Source organism: Rhodamnia argentea, chromosome 4 (genome assembly GCF_020921035.1).
Source record: "Rhodamnia argentea isolate NSW1041297 chromosome 4, ASM2092103v1, whole genome shotgun sequence".
Lineage (NCBI taxonomy): Eukaryota > Viridiplantae > Streptophyta > Magnoliopsida > Myrtales > Myrtaceae > Rhodamnia > Rhodamnia argentea.
The window spans coordinates 24,821,897-24,838,521 of NC_063153.1; the positions used below are offsets into that span (position 1 = coordinate 24,821,897).

At 41.0% G+C, this 16,625-nt stretch overlaps 2 protein-coding genes across 2 annotated transcripts; both read left to right on the plus strand.

Annotated features, from left to right (window-relative positions):
- The first annotated feature begins 5,722 nt into the window (after positions 1-5,722).
- LOC115725833 (TBC1 domain family member 13-like) lies at positions 5,723-10,943 on the plus strand. Its single transcript, XM_030655475.2, has 9 exons — positions 5,723-6,206; positions 6,379-6,471; positions 7,373-7,477; positions 7,575-7,727; positions 7,821-7,919; positions 8,011-8,139; positions 9,020-9,199; positions 9,334-9,450; positions 10,681-10,943. The coding sequence occupies exons 1-9, from the start codon at positions 5,841-5,843 to the stop codon at positions 10,858-10,860; spliced, it is 1,422 nt and encodes a 473-aa protein (XP_030511335.1). The 5' UTR covers positions 5,723-5,840; the 3' UTR covers positions 10,861-10,943.
- Positions 10,944-13,447: 2,504 nt separating this feature from the next.
- LOC115725834 lies at positions 13,448-14,426 on the plus strand. Its single transcript, XM_030655477.2, has 2 exons — positions 13,448-13,696; positions 13,875-14,426. Exons 1-2 carry the CDS (start codon positions 13,543-13,545, stop codon positions 14,132-14,134), a joined length of 414 nt encoding a protein of 137 aa, XP_030511337.1. The 5' UTR covers positions 13,448-13,542; the 3' UTR covers positions 14,135-14,426.
- The last annotated feature ends 2,199 nt before the right edge of the window (positions 14,427-16,625 follow it).

Consider the following 16,625-nt stretch of genomic DNA (forward strand, 5'->3'; position numbering starts at 1 on the left):
GACTGAGGGGGGAGCTTATATAGTGGAAGCCTGGTTAGGGTTCTAGATCCTTCTGCTGAGATTTCGTCACCGGGTTCACCCTAGAAGTGGCCAAATGGACCCGGGCCTGGAACCGGCCCGGAACCGGCCCGTTGACCGGACCCACGGTTCCAATCCGGAACCTGAACCGGCCTTAAGGGCCGGTTTCGGTTTCTAAATTTTTGGAACCGGCCCGGAACTGCCGGTTCCAACCCGACTTTAAAAAAAAAAAAAAGGAGGAGGAGGAGGCTTGGGGGAAGAAAGTTATTGGGCCTAAGAACTGGCGGTTTCGAACCGGAATAGGAACCGGCCCGGAATCGGCGGTTCCACCTTTTTTAGGAACCGGAATCGGTCACGTCTAGTTCACCCTGCCGAATTGAAAAAAAGGGGCCAAATTTCACACTTTTGACCACCTCATGTTTGCGTGTTTTTAGTTTTGGGTCGTTGCGGTTGTGCTATTTTCAATTTGGTCCCTGCGCGCGTTGTTTCGTTTGACTTTAGTCCGTCTTATCCGAAGCTACCCCGTGGCTAGACACTAGTTAACGTCTCTAATTTGAAAAAAAAAATAACTTCAAAAGTGAAAATTTACTTCAGAAATAAAAATTTCTTTCAAAAATAAAATTTTTTACCAAATAGATTTCTGCTTCAGAAGTTATATTACCGGATGGATGTCTACTCCAGAAGCACTTTTAAAATAGAAAGTCACTTCTAAAAGTGTTATCATGAGCACCCTAAATATATCAAACAAGTTGGTCCAATAAAAATGATCCAATCCAAATCATGTAATACAAATCAATACAAAGCTAGCAACACATGCTTGACTTTACATATACTCAATGCATACCCTACCCTATTTTAATAAAATGCTTTTATATCTAACTTAACTTAGAAAAACTCATATCCAACTATGGTGAGATGCGGAGTAAACGAGGGCGAGAAAGCAAAACGAGTCATAAAAGGTAGATTGTGTGTAAGTAACTTGTGAACCCATTTAACACCCATATTATTTTGGGTTTTACCATTTTTAATCCATTTATGACACATCCACTTAATAAAACAATTCATATAACAATTTAGAAGTGCAAAATTGATGGGCCGTGGATCTATCATAAGAGGTTATCAATTTCATTGAGGAGAAAGGAAGAAAAGAAAGGGAAAAATCAAAATTAAGAAAAAACGGATAAGAACTCCGGATTCGTAAATTTTTATTCAACTTGCAATTTCTTTCCTTAGCGATAATTAAGTTGTGTTTGCTAAATAATTTAACTTGAGATTTTTAGGCTTGAAATTATTATAGAGCGGGCAAGTGGGGCGAAAAAAAAATCCACACATCCGCTAGGGTTGTGATGGGTTACATAGGGGAGCGAAGGGGCGTTTCTAAGGACCTATTTGGTAACACTCTTATTTCTCTTATTCATATTTCTTTTTTTTTTAGCAAAAAAATAATAGAAATTTGTTTGGTAACGACATTTAATTTTTCTATTTTCGAGAACGAGCATATTTGAAATAGAAACAATAAGCAAAAAAAAAAAATCTAATTATCTGTTCCCGGGAATATAATTAAAAAAAATATTTCTACTCAAAAATTGTTTTCTGGAACATAATTATTGCCAAAACAGATTTTGGTAATAACAGCGCAGGGATGGGTGATGGAATCCCCGCACTCGCCCTGCCCCATTATCAATGCTAGAATTGCTGAGTTGCTCATTTGACGGAGCAACAAAATGAGTTGATAATAGAGGGAGAAAGCTAATTTTCTCAACAAAACGTGCCCTTCACCACCATAATGGTTACATAAACCTATATTTATTTCATAACTTGTCACTTACATACATCCATGCTCCCCCTTAAATTAGTTGCTTGCTTCGTCAAAGTGTAGGGATAAGATACGATCCCGGTCCGGTCGATACGCTCAAGGCCGATTTCGGGGAGACTAGAACCGGACCATCGGACCTTACCTCTCACCTCTATCAACATGTCGAGGAGGTGGGAGTATTCCGTTCGGGTAGTCGGAGGTCAACCAGCTCCGACTTGAGGTTGTTGTTGCCTCAGGTTAGAGGTAATGGCCTCCGGTCGGAGGTTGTTGCCTCAAATAGAAGGGTCGAACATATATTGTCAGACATCCACAGCAACAAAGGATTGACCAATGTCTGCAAGAATTAATAGAAGATCGGAAACTACTCTCCATCGATCCGTGTCCCGGAGGAAAACCCCCAATTCTAAAACCCTAATCGCGTCTGCAGAAGCAACGGCGAGCTGTTATTTAAGCAAAAACGGTAAACTCGCAACCTTTAGCAAGGAAACAGCTTACCGTCGAGAAGGATGGACTCCACCGAAGGAAGGTTACCTGAAGGTGAACATAGATGCCTCGCTGGGGGAGATCGGCACCGGAGGATCAGTCGTGGGGAGGTGCTCCGAGACTCGTCGTCGGGGGCCCTCCTTGATGGTTTCGCCAGAAAGATCCGAGCTTGGTCGCAAGAGCTCTCTATATCAAGCCACGGGCAAGTTAGGGATACGGAGGATGGGGTCTTGGCAGCAATGCCTTTCGAGCTTTTCAAGTAGGGTTTCGGTAAGAACCCTTTCGCGGGATCGACGATAATGACATGTCTTCAAGTCGTTCGGAGATTTTTTTTTTTTTTTTTTGGGGTCGGGAAGTCATTCGGAGATTGAGATATCGGGGAGTTCTGTGTTTGCATGCAGCCGCTCATCAAGACAAGCGGCTTGGTCATGGCCTCAAGCAGCTTCTTCTGCAGTAGTTGCAGATGTGCCCAGCCACACCCTTTTCTTCCTGTAATTTTGATGGCAACATGATGAGTTTTACACGTACAGGTGATCGAACGATGATCCAATTAGTCAATAACTATACGTCTACGACCCGAGTTCATATATACCATAGTTAGAATTTCGTTAATGAGTGCTCCGAGACACTTGTTAAGTATATTAAATAAGTTCATATATATCATAGTTAGAATTTGCAAGAACAATGCATTTCTCCCAACCCACGCCCCCAAATTGCCAAATTGAAAGCTACCCATTACATAGTCAAATCCATTTCGTCCTTTAGTTTTGCTTGGCCATACGGTAAAACCATATTTCGAAAAAACTATATCGAATTCATATATCGTGTTTAACACGAACATAAGATCCGGAAAGAATGATTTGGACGTTGATTAACTTAGCACGTATGACTTAAATTGCATGAAATACAAGCAATTCCATGCGCATTGTCCAAAACGAATTATGGTAAGGTGTCGCATTGACCATTATCAACATCACTGGTGAAAAGGATGCCAATTTGGCTTGTCCTTCTAGTGGTGTGAGAATGGCTTCTCGAGGGTGAAAGCATCTCTCTTTTGTCCAAAAAGTCATGAACTTACTGTAATTTTGCCCATTCAATCATAAACATTTTCACATTTTATCAATTGAGTTCATTCGATCAATTTTTTGCTCAAAATCTCTGACGTGGATGCCGGCGCTGATATGGACAACTTTTTTTTAGTGGATCCTATCTACTAGCCAAGAAAATGAAGGCGTCAAGATTTTTAAACATTTTTTTTTTTGGATTTTTATTGTTTTCCCCCCTATTTTTGCTTTAAATTTTTTCTAGAGTAAGGGCTGGCAGCGACACTAGTTAGTATCGGGCGAGGGCATTGCAGCCCTTGGCGAGGGCCGTGGCCCTCACTCCAAAAAAGAATACAAAGAAAAGAAAAGGAATAAAAAATGAAAAAACATAAAATATAAAAATAGGAAATTATTAAAATATAATTTAAAATGTCCACGTTATTGTCGATTGTGCCATGTAGGATATTTAGGGTGCGAATGACAACTATTTTGTTCTCTAGAGATATTTGTGACTAGAAATAGATTTTTTTATTTATATTCATTGGACAAGTTTCAGAGCAAAGAAACGTATTTGATAACGATACAAAATTTATATTTCCAGAATATAAATTTGTTTAATAACAACATAAAATTTATTCAATTGCCAACGACCAGCGGATGGCGAACCTGCACTGGAGATCGGCCAACCACCAAAGGCTGGGGAAATGAGAGAGAGGGGGTGATTGCACACAAGAGAGAAGAAGTGAGCGATGAGAAGAATTCTTATTTTCTTGTCTAATTCAAAAATAAAAATAAAAAAATAAAATTCCTACTTTTCATTTCTGTTCCAAACCTATTTTTGGGAAAATTTATTTTTTCATAAATAGAAAAATAAAATTATTTTACCAAATGAATTTATGTTTCAAACATGTTCTCGGAATAAGAACATAGAGAAATATAATAGTTATCATTCGCGCCCCTAGCGTCCACGTAAGTGATATTCGATCAAAACTCAATTGGTAAAGCATAAAAAGATTTATAACTCAACTGACACAATTAAACGGTTTAGGATTGAATTAGCAAAAATGTCATGGACTTAAGATTTTTTGGACAATTTTCTCTCCTTTTAACGTCTTATTTCTTTTTGAGATTAATTGACATGACAAATTAGTGTCAATACCACACCAAACCCAAAAAAAATAAAACAATACGAACATGCACATACGGATAGCTAACTTGGACGATGTCAGAGTCGAAACCGCAATCGCGACATTATTGGATGGGACCTATTGAAGAAAACAAATCATCGTACCAAAGCACTTAGGCTCCAACGCTTTTTAATTTGATATTTAGCCTCCGTTTATTCGACGGAAACTCTTTTCTTTTTTGAAAAATATTTTCATAAAGACTTTTTCCTAAGTAAAATGATCCTATGTTTAGTTGGATTTGGTAAATAATATATAAGTCATTTTTCCGACATTTTGTCGCCGGAGAATTGTGAAGCACACGTATAAAAATAAAATCTCGAGTGTAGATCTAAATCTCGAGTTCGGGCATCGAGGACCTAAGTAGCACCTATACCGACACGCCACAAGTGACATGACACTACACGACGCGATACATCGACATGTCATTTTAAAAATATATAGAATTCCGACACGTTGGAACTCATTGTATATTAAATATGTGATAAATTATCATGCATATATAAAAATACCAAGGATGGGTTTCTTCTTTTATTAAAATTCACGATTAGTTTTTATTTTTGTTGGCTAGGTATATTAATTTTGGTGTGGCTAGATATATGACTTAAGTATATAGATTTTTGATAAATTTATATTTTGATCCCTAATTTATTGAAAATAGTTAAAATTGACTCCGAGCATGTCCAAACGGCGTGCCGTGATCTTGGACTTGCATGTCGCCGACTTGTCTAAAGTCTTGACCACATGTTGGTCGCATGTCGAAAAGTATCGGACACGACACGACACACGAAGACCTCCAAAAAATATTGGTGCTTCCTAATCGGGTACCGGCTGATTCGGTCCGATATTGAAAATAATTAGGGTCACTGCGCGACCAGCTTGCGTCGTAACCTGGCAATTGCGAATTCATCTTACTACGAAAGGGCCTTTCTTAGGAAAGAATTTGCTTTCCCATGCACCAAATTCTTACGGCAAAAACGAACGTCATTATCAGTTTTATAAGGTTGTTTTTGTCTTGGACATGGGCCGAAAGACTACCATTCAACCGTTAACTACCAGTCTCCTCCTCCCTCTCCCCGACGCACGAGGAGGAACGCCGACTCACCGACTCGCTCTCTGAGTTCATCCCCGCGTCAACATCTCGCAACCCCGCTCCTGAAAAAACGAAAGAAAACCCTTTCGTCTCACTCAAAACCTCCAATGCAAGTACAGAGAAGCGTCCACCAATCGCGTTGACAACTCGGGAAACCCCGTTCCACGCAAAGCCCTCGTCGACTCGGCCCGACTCGCCCCGCCATGCTCAAGAGCAAGCTCAAGATCCCCGACAAGACCCGCAAGCCGTTCCCGGACCGACTGGGGAGCCTGGTCGCGGGTTTCGACAGCAGGGACGGTGAGAATGGGGGGTCCGGTGCGGCCCTCGAGTTCGGGGAAGAGCTCGAGACGATCCAGCCCAACGGGTTCGGGTCGGATCGGGAGTTCGAGGAGCCGGATGACGGGGTGGAAGAGGAGTGCGCGCAGGATGAGGACGCGGCCGGCGGAGCCGGCGGCGGCGAGCCGGATTTGCGGGCCCGGCAGAGACCCAACACGAGAGAAGGGTCGGGTCCTGTTTCCGTGTTGGAGGTGATTGCGGCTGACGAGAAGAGGTCTGATGTTGAGCACGAGGTATGACAGAGTGACAGTGAATTGATGACTTTTGTCTGCGGAGAAATGTGCGGTCATTTGGTTGAATGCTTGAGGCTCGCGCTGTTACTTTGTGTGAACTAATGCGGCATTGTGTACGCAGTAGATTGGAAGTTCTTGATTTGTCGGTTCAATTCTTGGATTGTTTGTGCAGATATCGCAGGAAGAAATAAATTTGGAGAAGTTGCAGAGAATTGCGACTATGGGGCTTCCCGACGAGGGGGGTTTGCGTGCCACGTCTTGGAAGGTTAGAACTTAGTTGTCTTCGTTGTTCAAGGACTTTGCTCCTTCGGATTAGCGATCTGGGTGAACAGTAAGGAAACATGTCACAAAAGCTCAAATTGCATCGTTTGAGGAAAGAAGGATACTTCATTTTTCAGCTTCTTGTGCGTACTTAAATTGCCTAAGTGTATAGGAAGCGTTAGTTTTGTATAAATGGTTTGTCACTGAGATTGTTATGCTGGACACCCCATTCATAACCCGCTTTCTAGGTATATTGTTCCAATTTTGCGGGCTGTTACCTACGAATTCAACAAAGGGGCAATTCGATGGACGCTGCCTTGAATATTTTCGATAAAGGATATTGCCATCAATCTAATCTTGTTAACTTATTCTAAAACACTAAAGGGCAAATTCATTATTTGATATAGGCTTTTGAAATTATAGATAATTGTTTCAAGCCATAATCCTTTTACCTTAAAAGATTGAAAGTTGATCAAACATTGCACTTTGTTTGTGACCTTGAAACAAAGACTCTCAGCAAGGACTATTCCATTCTTATGGTGCATACATACGACTCAAAAGAAATGCTTTGAATTGTTCCATAACCCAATTAAAGAGCCAAGAAAGCCTACCCTAACATTATCACTTTTTATAAGCAGCTCATCCAATTCTGGTACCACGGTGGATAACATATCCAATCTAGGTTGCCATATACCTAAACCATGAGGTGGATAAAAGCATATGTGGGACTGAGAGTTCCTGCAACCTTTGACAGGATTCCTATTTACTTGTACCTGAGATTTTCAAGATAATGTGTGAACTCGATCTGTGATGGAGTAAGCACCTTTGGAAGATAAACAAGGATAGGCACTTTGAAGATATGCATTTTGTGAAATCTTTTTTGTAATCTGCACTCTTTTAAGCAGCTGCTCCTTGGCTATCTTCCCCCTTCTCGCAAATTGTGGGAAAAGGAGTTATCGGAGAACCGACTTAAGTATGCCAAGCTGAAAGAAGATCTACTTATAAGTCCTGTAAGCTGGTTTCTTCCTTTCTTCACTTATCTTCTTGTAACGCCAGAATCATATGACTCTGAAGTTCGTGATGTATGAAAATCTTGACTCTAGGCAGTCAGAGTTTGCTAGAAGGAAAAATTTAAATTCCGGTCCTTGTGAAACGGAAGCAGGGAGTGATGTTGATGGGCCACTTCGCCGGCACCAAATCGCTCAGGAGGATCACCCTCTGAGTCTTGGTAAAGCTAGTGTTTGGAATCAGTACTTTGAGGTGCATATCTTTTCCGTTATGTGGGGTTCGCTTTGTCCTTCCTTGCCTTTTTCTTGAGCTGATGTTTACCACAATAGAGACGTGTGTTTGTAGAATACAGAAGTTGCAGAGCAGATAGACCGTGATTTACAGCGTACCCACCCGGATATGAAGTTCTTTTCTGGTGAAACAGTGATCAGTAGAAGACACCGAGTATGGTATCTTTTATGTTGTTCTATACAAGATTATTGCTCCTTGCTTTTCTTGTTAACGGGAGCTGATGTTATTTTTTGTATGTCTACAGGAAGCAATGAGAAATATTCTCCTCCTGTTTGCAAAATTGAATCCTGCTATCCGCTATGTGCAAGGAATGAATGAGGTCTTGGCACCCATATATTACGTCTTCAGTACCGATCCTAACGAGCAAAATGCTGTAAGAACTACTGATCTCCTTGTCTTCAGAAGTACGTCACTTGCCCTTGGATGACCGTATTTCCGTGCTCGCAAATTGGTCAAATTTACGCTTACAGGGCTTGGAATTTCTCAGATGTCATGTTATTTTAATTCTTAAGCTGTATATAAATTCAGGTCGCTTTTCGATCTTACATTCTTAAAATATAGCAGAGAATCAAGCCAAGTAACAGCTGAGTTTTCGCTGAATCTCGATTGCTTATCATGCTCCTATTTGCAATGAAATGTGTAGAGGTCTTTGATTGTTTTGCTATGCATGATTTCACGTCAGTGTCTATCAGACTTGGGCTAATGAATTGAGATGGATGATTCTTTTTCGTTATCATGGTATTGTAAAGGAAATTTCAAAGGTAGGTACAATTCCAGTTTTTTCCCACTAGAAAGCTATAATTTCATTCTATAAATATTCTCTCTCTGATCTGATTCTTGCTCATACTCTGCTCCTTCAATTCTTGCTAATGTTTTTACTTGCACGTGTCATACTCTTGCAGGACATATGTTTGTTTTGATATCTGTGTGATAAGTCCCTTAAGTCTATTTTTTTTTTTTTGAAATGTTGTGCCAAATGTACATCTAATTTCTGCCTCTTATCATAAATTGATGCATTCACTCCATGTTGAGCATCTTGTATCCTCTATGGTCATTTGTTTGCTTTAACAACTGTTTGATAGTCTCTCAAGTCTCAAAATCAAGACAACCTGCTAAATGCGATCGTCATTTTACCCTCTTTTCAAAGAATTGATGTGTTTACTCTACGTTGCCCAGCTTGTACTCTTTTTTGGATCAATGAGCTTGTTATCTTTTCGCATCCAATGGGGAGCTGTTGTCTTTCGTCTGTGCAGGCAAATGCAGAAGCCGATAGTTTTTCATGTTTTGTCAGGCTCTTGGGTGACTCAGTGGACCACTTCTGTCAACAATTAGACAATAGTTCAGTGGGAATACTCTCCACCATTTCCCGCTTATCTGAGTTGTTGAAGACGAATGATGAGGAACTGTGGCGGCACCTTGAATTTACAACCAGGGTAATCTCAAATGGCTCTAGTTATAATTACATACATTCAACTTTTTTGTGGTTGCGCATCTTCTTCAGCTCTGCTTTCTGACATTGCAATTTAGGGACTTTTCAGTCAGCTAATGTCATGATTATTATGAGCAGGTTGAACCACAATTCTATGCATTTAGATGGATCACACTGCTTCTTACCCAAGAATTCAGTTTCCAATCCATCTTGAGAATATGGGATTCTCTTTTGGGCAACCCTTTTGGTGTTCAGGTCTTTTTGCTCTCTCTGCACTCCCCATTTCTACAGTTGTGCATGCTATCTATGTTATTTTGATATCCATGAAAACAAGTAAGCACCGGTTTGGTCTGACTGGGTTACTTGTTCTACCAGGACTCACTGAGTATCTTCTGAGAAAGTTTTTAGATATTTTCTAATGAGAAGACCTGTTTTATTAGGAATATGATCTATCTATTTATTGGCATAATTCATGATATAGAAACGCAATGCCTGATAAGTAGAGAAAAAACCACTTGCCAATTTAGGATGATATTTCTGATGCATGCTTCCTGCTAATGTATAGCGTTGGTAGACATGGGATGATAATATGAGAAGCTCATTTTGGGAGAAACTTTTGAATCCATATATTTCATTATAAGTTTGGTAAAGCTAGAAATTCAAATGAAGCAGTGGGAAGAATCAGAGATCATAAAGTCACGGCGAGTGGCTTGATCATAATCTTGGGTTCTTTTTGCAAAAGAAATGGAAAATTGATCTAAATCAATCAAGATTTCTCCCACAGGATATGCGCATGATAGATGAAATAGAGAAAGTGTGCATGCCGTATGTTATATGGACCACAAGAATGCTACTCAAATATAAGTGTAAACTAGACGTGAAGTCATTACGGCCACCAATGATTTATTCAACGTAATGGGTACACCAGATATGTATACCAGACACGAGAATACTTTTGATGGGATATCAAGAAGAGGAGATTGAAAATGTCCTACTTGAGGAAAAGTTGGTGTGACACCAATCGAGGACAAGACCAGCAAGTGAAAACCAAAATCGTGACTTTTTAAACTTGGGAGTGTTCTTCATGATGTGAGTACAGATGAAGGATGGAGAAAGATAAAAAAAGGCATGAGAGAAGTATTTGGATGTTACTGACATCTGAAACATTTGAAAGCATATTAATCCAGGGCTGAATCCGCTTATTAGGATAAGGCTTGGTTGTTCTTGTCATCATTTTTCGTTCACTGTTTAGGTCTCTTCCGTCTGACTGGCTAGTAATGCTGTTTGAGTTGAAACAAGCTTTTCCACTCTTCTGCGTAGAGCTAAGAGCATTTAGATTTCACTCTGCCTCCTGCTGGCAATTGAACATACACTCTGATATTACACTCATGGTGGATGCAATTCTTTTGCGAATTCCTCTCTCGTCAATCAATCAACTTGTTGGCAACTAGAGAAAATGTCGATGAAATACTTCTGGTGGAACAGGATATGCTGCTGCGAGTTTGCTGCGCAATGTTGTTATGCGTGAAGAGCAAACTGCTGAGGGGCGACTTCATAGCGAACTTGAAGCTTCTACAGCACTACCCGGATATCAACATCGAGCACCTCCTCCAGGTCGCGATGGATTTGACTCCCGACACATCTTCTTATCGTTTGTCTCTGTAATTAACTCTGTAAACAACGAACATTCGCCCATCCCCTGTACAAAATACATCTCTCGTTCATTGAAATGCAAGATGTTTCGCGAGGATGAAAGCGGGTCTTGATATCGGTCGAGGTGATCCGACCCGTCAGCTTCTTTTGCTACATATTCACTGCGAAATGCGTTGACCCGGGCATCGGCCAATGTTTCGATGTACTTTGCTTTCGTGAACAGATGCCGTTTCCAAGGAGGCAAAAGATTCCATGAGTACCAAAGTTGTCTATCTGAAGACCGTGATTCCGTAAATGTTCGTTAACATGGCTTTACTTGACCGGCAGACGCTTTCTTGGCTGGATTCTGGGAAGGCTTTTTCTAGGCAATGTTTCTTGTCCGAGAGGTATCTTCCCATGTGATTGTCCTACTTTCTGGATAGCACGTTCGGCTTCCTCGCTCAAGGTCTAAATTCACGTAAAAGATTCTTAAAAGAATTTAACGTGAAATCCCTTTTAATTATTTTTTACCCGTCTTTCGGGCCATATTTTAACATGAAAGATTTGCGAATAAAAGGCGGCAAAATTAATATGGCTATATCCTTTAACGTGACGTGAAATTTTAAACGTAAGCGATCCATTATACAAGCCTAAGTAGAAATGTCTAAATTTAATTCACACACAACATTATGTAAATGAGAAAAATCAATGCGCTTTTGAACCGTTAATCCCTAGCCAAGGATAAAAATGGAAATGCTGCTTTCCAAACTTAGGAGAAAATGATTTCTCATTTTTGTCTAGTGGATGAGGCTGATCTGATTCAAATTTGTACCTGCTAGAGACAAAAAAAAAAGTACTTCTCCTTTCCTCCCCAAAGAAATTTGTGGTCGTGATCACCCCAAGGACGCTTCGACATCCCGGGATTGGCGGACTGACCATAAAATCCTATTCAATAAGTGAAATACATTAGATATTTGCTTTTAAATTGAGCAGTGAAGGTCAGATAAGGACAAACACTCATTCTCAAAACCATCATTATTAAGACCAAAGAGTGAAGCGAAAAAAAAAGGAAGGGGGTTAAAGCTCTCCGTTCCTGATTCTCTAGAAATTGATTTTTGATTTTTCAAACTTATTAATCAACAAGACTTGAAATCCAAAGAAACCCCTTTATTTATTTATTTATTTTCTATAACTTTACAAATTATTCTAGACTTTATCCACATTCTCGGTCAATGGTCATATTTTATGTTCTTCACATAGTTTATTGAAAACTATAGTTTGAAATGCTTCTGCACATGTACTTGCAATATGGCCCTTGGAATCTAACAAGGTCAATTGGGAAAAAAAAAACCTAAACAAAAACCATTTTTGGTTTCGAGGCAGGTTCGATCGTTCACATCCACGTAAAAGAGTGTACTAAGCACGTAAATAATCATGTCCATACGTGCAAATTGTCAACTTTTTCTAATGTGTCTAAAGGGCAGTTAGTGAGAGGCTCTATCTATCTACTCATCCTATATTTTTTTTTACTTTCCTAAATTGGCCCCCAATTAAAAGCATGATCGAACACTTAGCCCTGATAAATTTAAAGCTTATCTACTCAAGGATAATGATGAACATTTCCTTAAAACATGTCTTCCAAAATGTGCAAGTCATCAAGATAATGAATTTCACATTCACTATAACAAAAAAGTCGTATGTCAAAAAACAAAAACAAAAAACTTCTAGAAGGTTTACTTCTCGAACTAAACCCCGAAAGAGTCTGCCCTAATCTGAATTTCACGGAGATGATGTAATAATGGGGGACCCCCACAAAAAAGAAACCGACGTCATCCCGGCAAGAACCAAAGACTTTTTTTGGGACATTCCTCTCATTCAATAACTAATAAAAAAAAATTATGATTTTTTTGTCCAAAAAAAAGAAAAAAGATAAAAAAAACAACCTCCACCAATCCCACTCTTGCTTTTCACGCCATGCTGCTACAACCGCTCTTAATTTTTTTTTTTTTTGGGGTCGGAGTCGTCGGACTACTGCTCTTATTCAAATTGTAAAAAACAAAAAAAGAATGCCAATTTGAGGCCCTTTCTTTTGTTACAGGTAAAAAACCATCAAAAATCATGAACGATATCAACTGTGACATATTTACTCTAAACTTTTCTTTTGTGAGGTCAAAAATTTCAAATTCTTACTCATGTGACACATTTACCTCAAATTTTTTCTTGTGATATCGAAAACCCTAAATTTATACCCGTGTGACATATTTACCTCAAAATATTTGTTTGTGACATCAAAAATCCTAAATTTATATCCGCGTGATACATTTATCCCAAATACATCGCATGCCTATAAGTTTGAAGTTTTTAGTGTGACAACAAAAAGTTTTGGATAAATATGTCATATGCGTATAAATTTAGGACTTTTGTATCACAGAGAAAAATTTGGGGTAAATGTATTACGGATGGCATAATTTAAAATTTTTGGTGGCTTTTTTACTGGGTTATATGTCGCCCCATATCATAATTCACATGGCCCCTATTCTTATTTATTGCCACATTGGTTAGCTTGCATTGCAACCACCTTGCCTTACTCTCCTCTTCTTCTCTCTTCTTCTCTCTCTCCCCATGTAAAGACCAGACCAGACCAGATCATACTCTCTCTCTCTCTCTCTCTCTCTCTCTCTCTTCTTTTGCTTGTCCTCCTCCTCCAAATTCGCCATGTCTTCCATCTTGACCCCTCAAGGGATGGCCTTCGCCACCGCCATGGCCGTCTCCGGCACCGTAATCCTCCTCGCCTACCGCCTCCAGAAGCCGGTCGACGACCACGTCTCGCAGCCTTCGCACCGGGCCCTCCGCTCCTGCTTACTGTCCGGTATGAACACCAGAAGAAGAACAACAACCCCTCTCTCTGTCTTTCCTTTTCTTCTTCTTTTCAAACAGATTCCCCAAGTTACCCATGTCCCAAAATCCTTTCTTTTTTTTCTTCTTCTTCTTTTTTTCCCGGCTGATTACTGACTGTGGGTCGTCGCTCTGTTTTTCCTGCCTTGAAGATGGGAAGCGGAGAGAGAAGAACAAGAAGAAGAGAGTTCACTTCGCGGCGGACGTGGTGGATCCGAGCGGGTGCAGCGAGGAGTTCAGGAGACGACGTGGGAACGCCGCCAGTTCCGCTCCTCCCTCTCCCTCCCCGAGTCCAGCCAAGTTCAAGAAGAATGCGGGCAACAAAGCCAGTGGAATGCCTGCCAATAGGATGGCTCTGTACAGCGGAATTCTCAGAGACCGCATCGGTCACAGATTGGCCTATTCCTGCTGATGGTGGTTCCCATTTCCCTTTCATTCCCTCCCCCCACCCACAAATTGCTGTGAATTTTGTGGTATATTCCTGTAAAGATTCCCTCTTCCTCTGTTTTTCGTTTTTTTTTTTTTTGGTCGGAATTATCAGTTTCCATTAGACCAGGAAAATGTTCAGCAGTTCTGGTTTAGGCCCAGAGAGTGAAGGGAGTTTTAGAACTTTGATGGGCCCTGAAGCCTCTTAGGAGAAAGGTTGATTTCAATGGCGGAATCTGTAAAAATTCATGTGTCTTGCTCTTCGGAATATATTTTCAGGCTTCTGTTCTGCCCTTTCAAGAAGTATTTTTTTCACCGATCCTGCGCAGTGCAGTGAATGTGCGCCGCTGCACCGTGTGTGTAGATACGAGATGGCGACATTTGGACTGGAGTGATTGGCTGATCCTTGCCTTTTTTTTTTCTCTTTCTCTTGATCGTGTTAGCTTGCGTGAAGAAAAGATTCGTCAATTATTGGAGGTGATAACTACAGGGTTTCCCCATGGCAGGTTTAGATACTGATCTATCCATCGATCGATCGATCGATCTTTGTCTGTCGTGATCGCGTGCGATCTGACGCCACCGCCGTGACGACCCCGACCTAATTCTCGTTTTCTGTGTGATTTTGGTGCGCCGTAAACTCTCCCGCCCCGAAGCACCAATGTCCTCGTCTGCTTCGGCCTGTGTCGAACGACTACGGTCTCTCGCTCCGCCGAAGGTTGCCAGAGGTCTCGCCTCGTTTAAACTCTCTTGCCCCGTGGTGTGTCGGATTAGGGTAGAGCCCGCCGTCGAACCGCGCATCTACCGGTTCACATCCTAACATCGGAAGCACTTCGTAACGACTCGGTCCATTTCACGTGAGTCAAGCCTATAAAAGGAGTGCTCGATGACCACACGAGTCGCCATGTGACGACCATTTAGCGACAGAGTTTTACTTATGAACCACTGAACAATATCTATCTCATCTAACAATGCCATGGCGTCAGAAGCGTCGCTGTCCTTATAAAAAGCGTCATGGTGCGGTTAAAATCGACGAGAGAGATATGTTACTTTGGGATCCAAGCAAACTACTGACCCCTCAAACTGGCCTCCAAGTTATGAAGCGAGAATGGTGCAGGTGGGTCGGTCGGTGACGCATTTAACATTTACATTATTTATGACGCGTTCATTAGATATAATCTAATCCATATAATTATTCATACTAATTCGGTCGTTAGAAGAGCCAAGTACTAATTGGGACAACATAGGACGAGCAACCAGGGCTTGTTTTTCCTTAATTTTTCTCCTGGCTGGCGTGGGAAACACAAGGCATGTTCCTCGAACCTTCGCCCCTGTCGTCCTTAGCCTGCCTACAACCACTCATTTCTTCGAACACTAAGAAAAACAAATCGATAAATGACATCAAGACTTTTCCCTCCCCATTGACTTTAGAACGTGTGCAGCACTCCTATGGTGCTTATTAAAATCGATTTTGTGACGAAGGTCTCAATAATTGAAGGGCGATCGATAGCTTTGTCCTGAGAGTAGTACCTGCTTTTGGAAAACGAACAAAAAGAAAGCGACAATTATTTTGCACGACAGCGTGTTTACGACGCTATAGTTACGATCAGGCGACAATAATTTTGACTTAGATAATAACAAAGGCCTGGTGGCCAATGTAGACGGCCCTTCCTCGACGTTACAAGCCTAAGGGGAAGATCGGCGCATCGATTCATCGGCCGAAGAAGGAGGCCTGCCTCTTGAAGACAAACCCGAAATTAGAGTCGCCAGCGACGCTCTTGTCTTGTGTGCTAAGAGAAAGTCTTCGGTACGACTCTTCTTTTCTCCGTTCACTCCTCTCTTTTAGGTCAATTGATGGATCCGAATGAGCACCACCGTTCCAAGCGAAGTCCTAGTCATGGACCTAGCGATCCGTCGGGCTTGCCCATGCCGAAAGCACGATGTAACGGGAATTAATTAACCGATTTCCTTTTTGAACCGGTGCACGCAACCGTACGTCGATTTGACTTAGCCCAAACACGATCATTTCGAGGAGAAAAGATTAGTACTTTGAATTGGTGGATGGACAAGGACCCTTAGGCGGTAATGTCTGCCATTAATTAGCTTTAGTGGTGAGCAAATTCGAGTTTGCGATCGCTTAAAGAAGGGAAAGAAGAAATGGATCCTGTACCTCGATCCAACAGGTCAATGACCTACAAAAACGCATTGAACATATCGTTCGTTTGAATGCCAAATTCGAGGAGCTTATCTGAATGAAAGCACTGGAAGCCCCAGGTCTTCCATTCTCATTTCTTGTTTCAATACTCAAGGATCAAAAACTATGAACTAGAAATTCGTAATTTGATTTCCGGACAATCGAGGATGTACAACCATTTCTTTTTTCTTCATGAGAGAATCACAGGAGCCTTTAAAAAATAAAAAAATTCTGCGGACACCTGTCGAGCATGTGTTGGTGACAAGTGAAAGAAGCAGATACATCA

Bases quoted from the DNA above. Each gene is read 5' to 3' on its own strand.
- LOC115725833 (XM_030655475.2), top strand. From the start codon at position 5,841: ATGCTCAAGAGCAAGCTCAAGATCCCCGACAAGACCCGCAAGCCGTTC. The intron at 6,207-6,378 runs GTATGACAGAGT...TTGTTTGTGCAG, and splicing joins GGTCTGATGTTGAGCACGAG to ATATCGCAGGAAGAAATAAA. The intron at 8,140-9,019 runs GTAAGAACTACT...TCGTCTGTGCAG, and splicing joins ATCCTAACGAGCAAAATGCT to GCAAATGCAGAAGCCGATAG.
- LOC115725834 (XM_030655477.2), top strand. From the start codon at position 13,543: ATGTCTTCCATCTTGACCCCTCAAGGGATGGCCTTCGCCACCGCCATG. The intron at 13,697-13,874 runs GTATGAACACCA...CCTGCCTTGAAG, and splicing joins CCGCTCCTGCTTACTGTCCG to ATGGGAAGCGGAGAGAGAAG.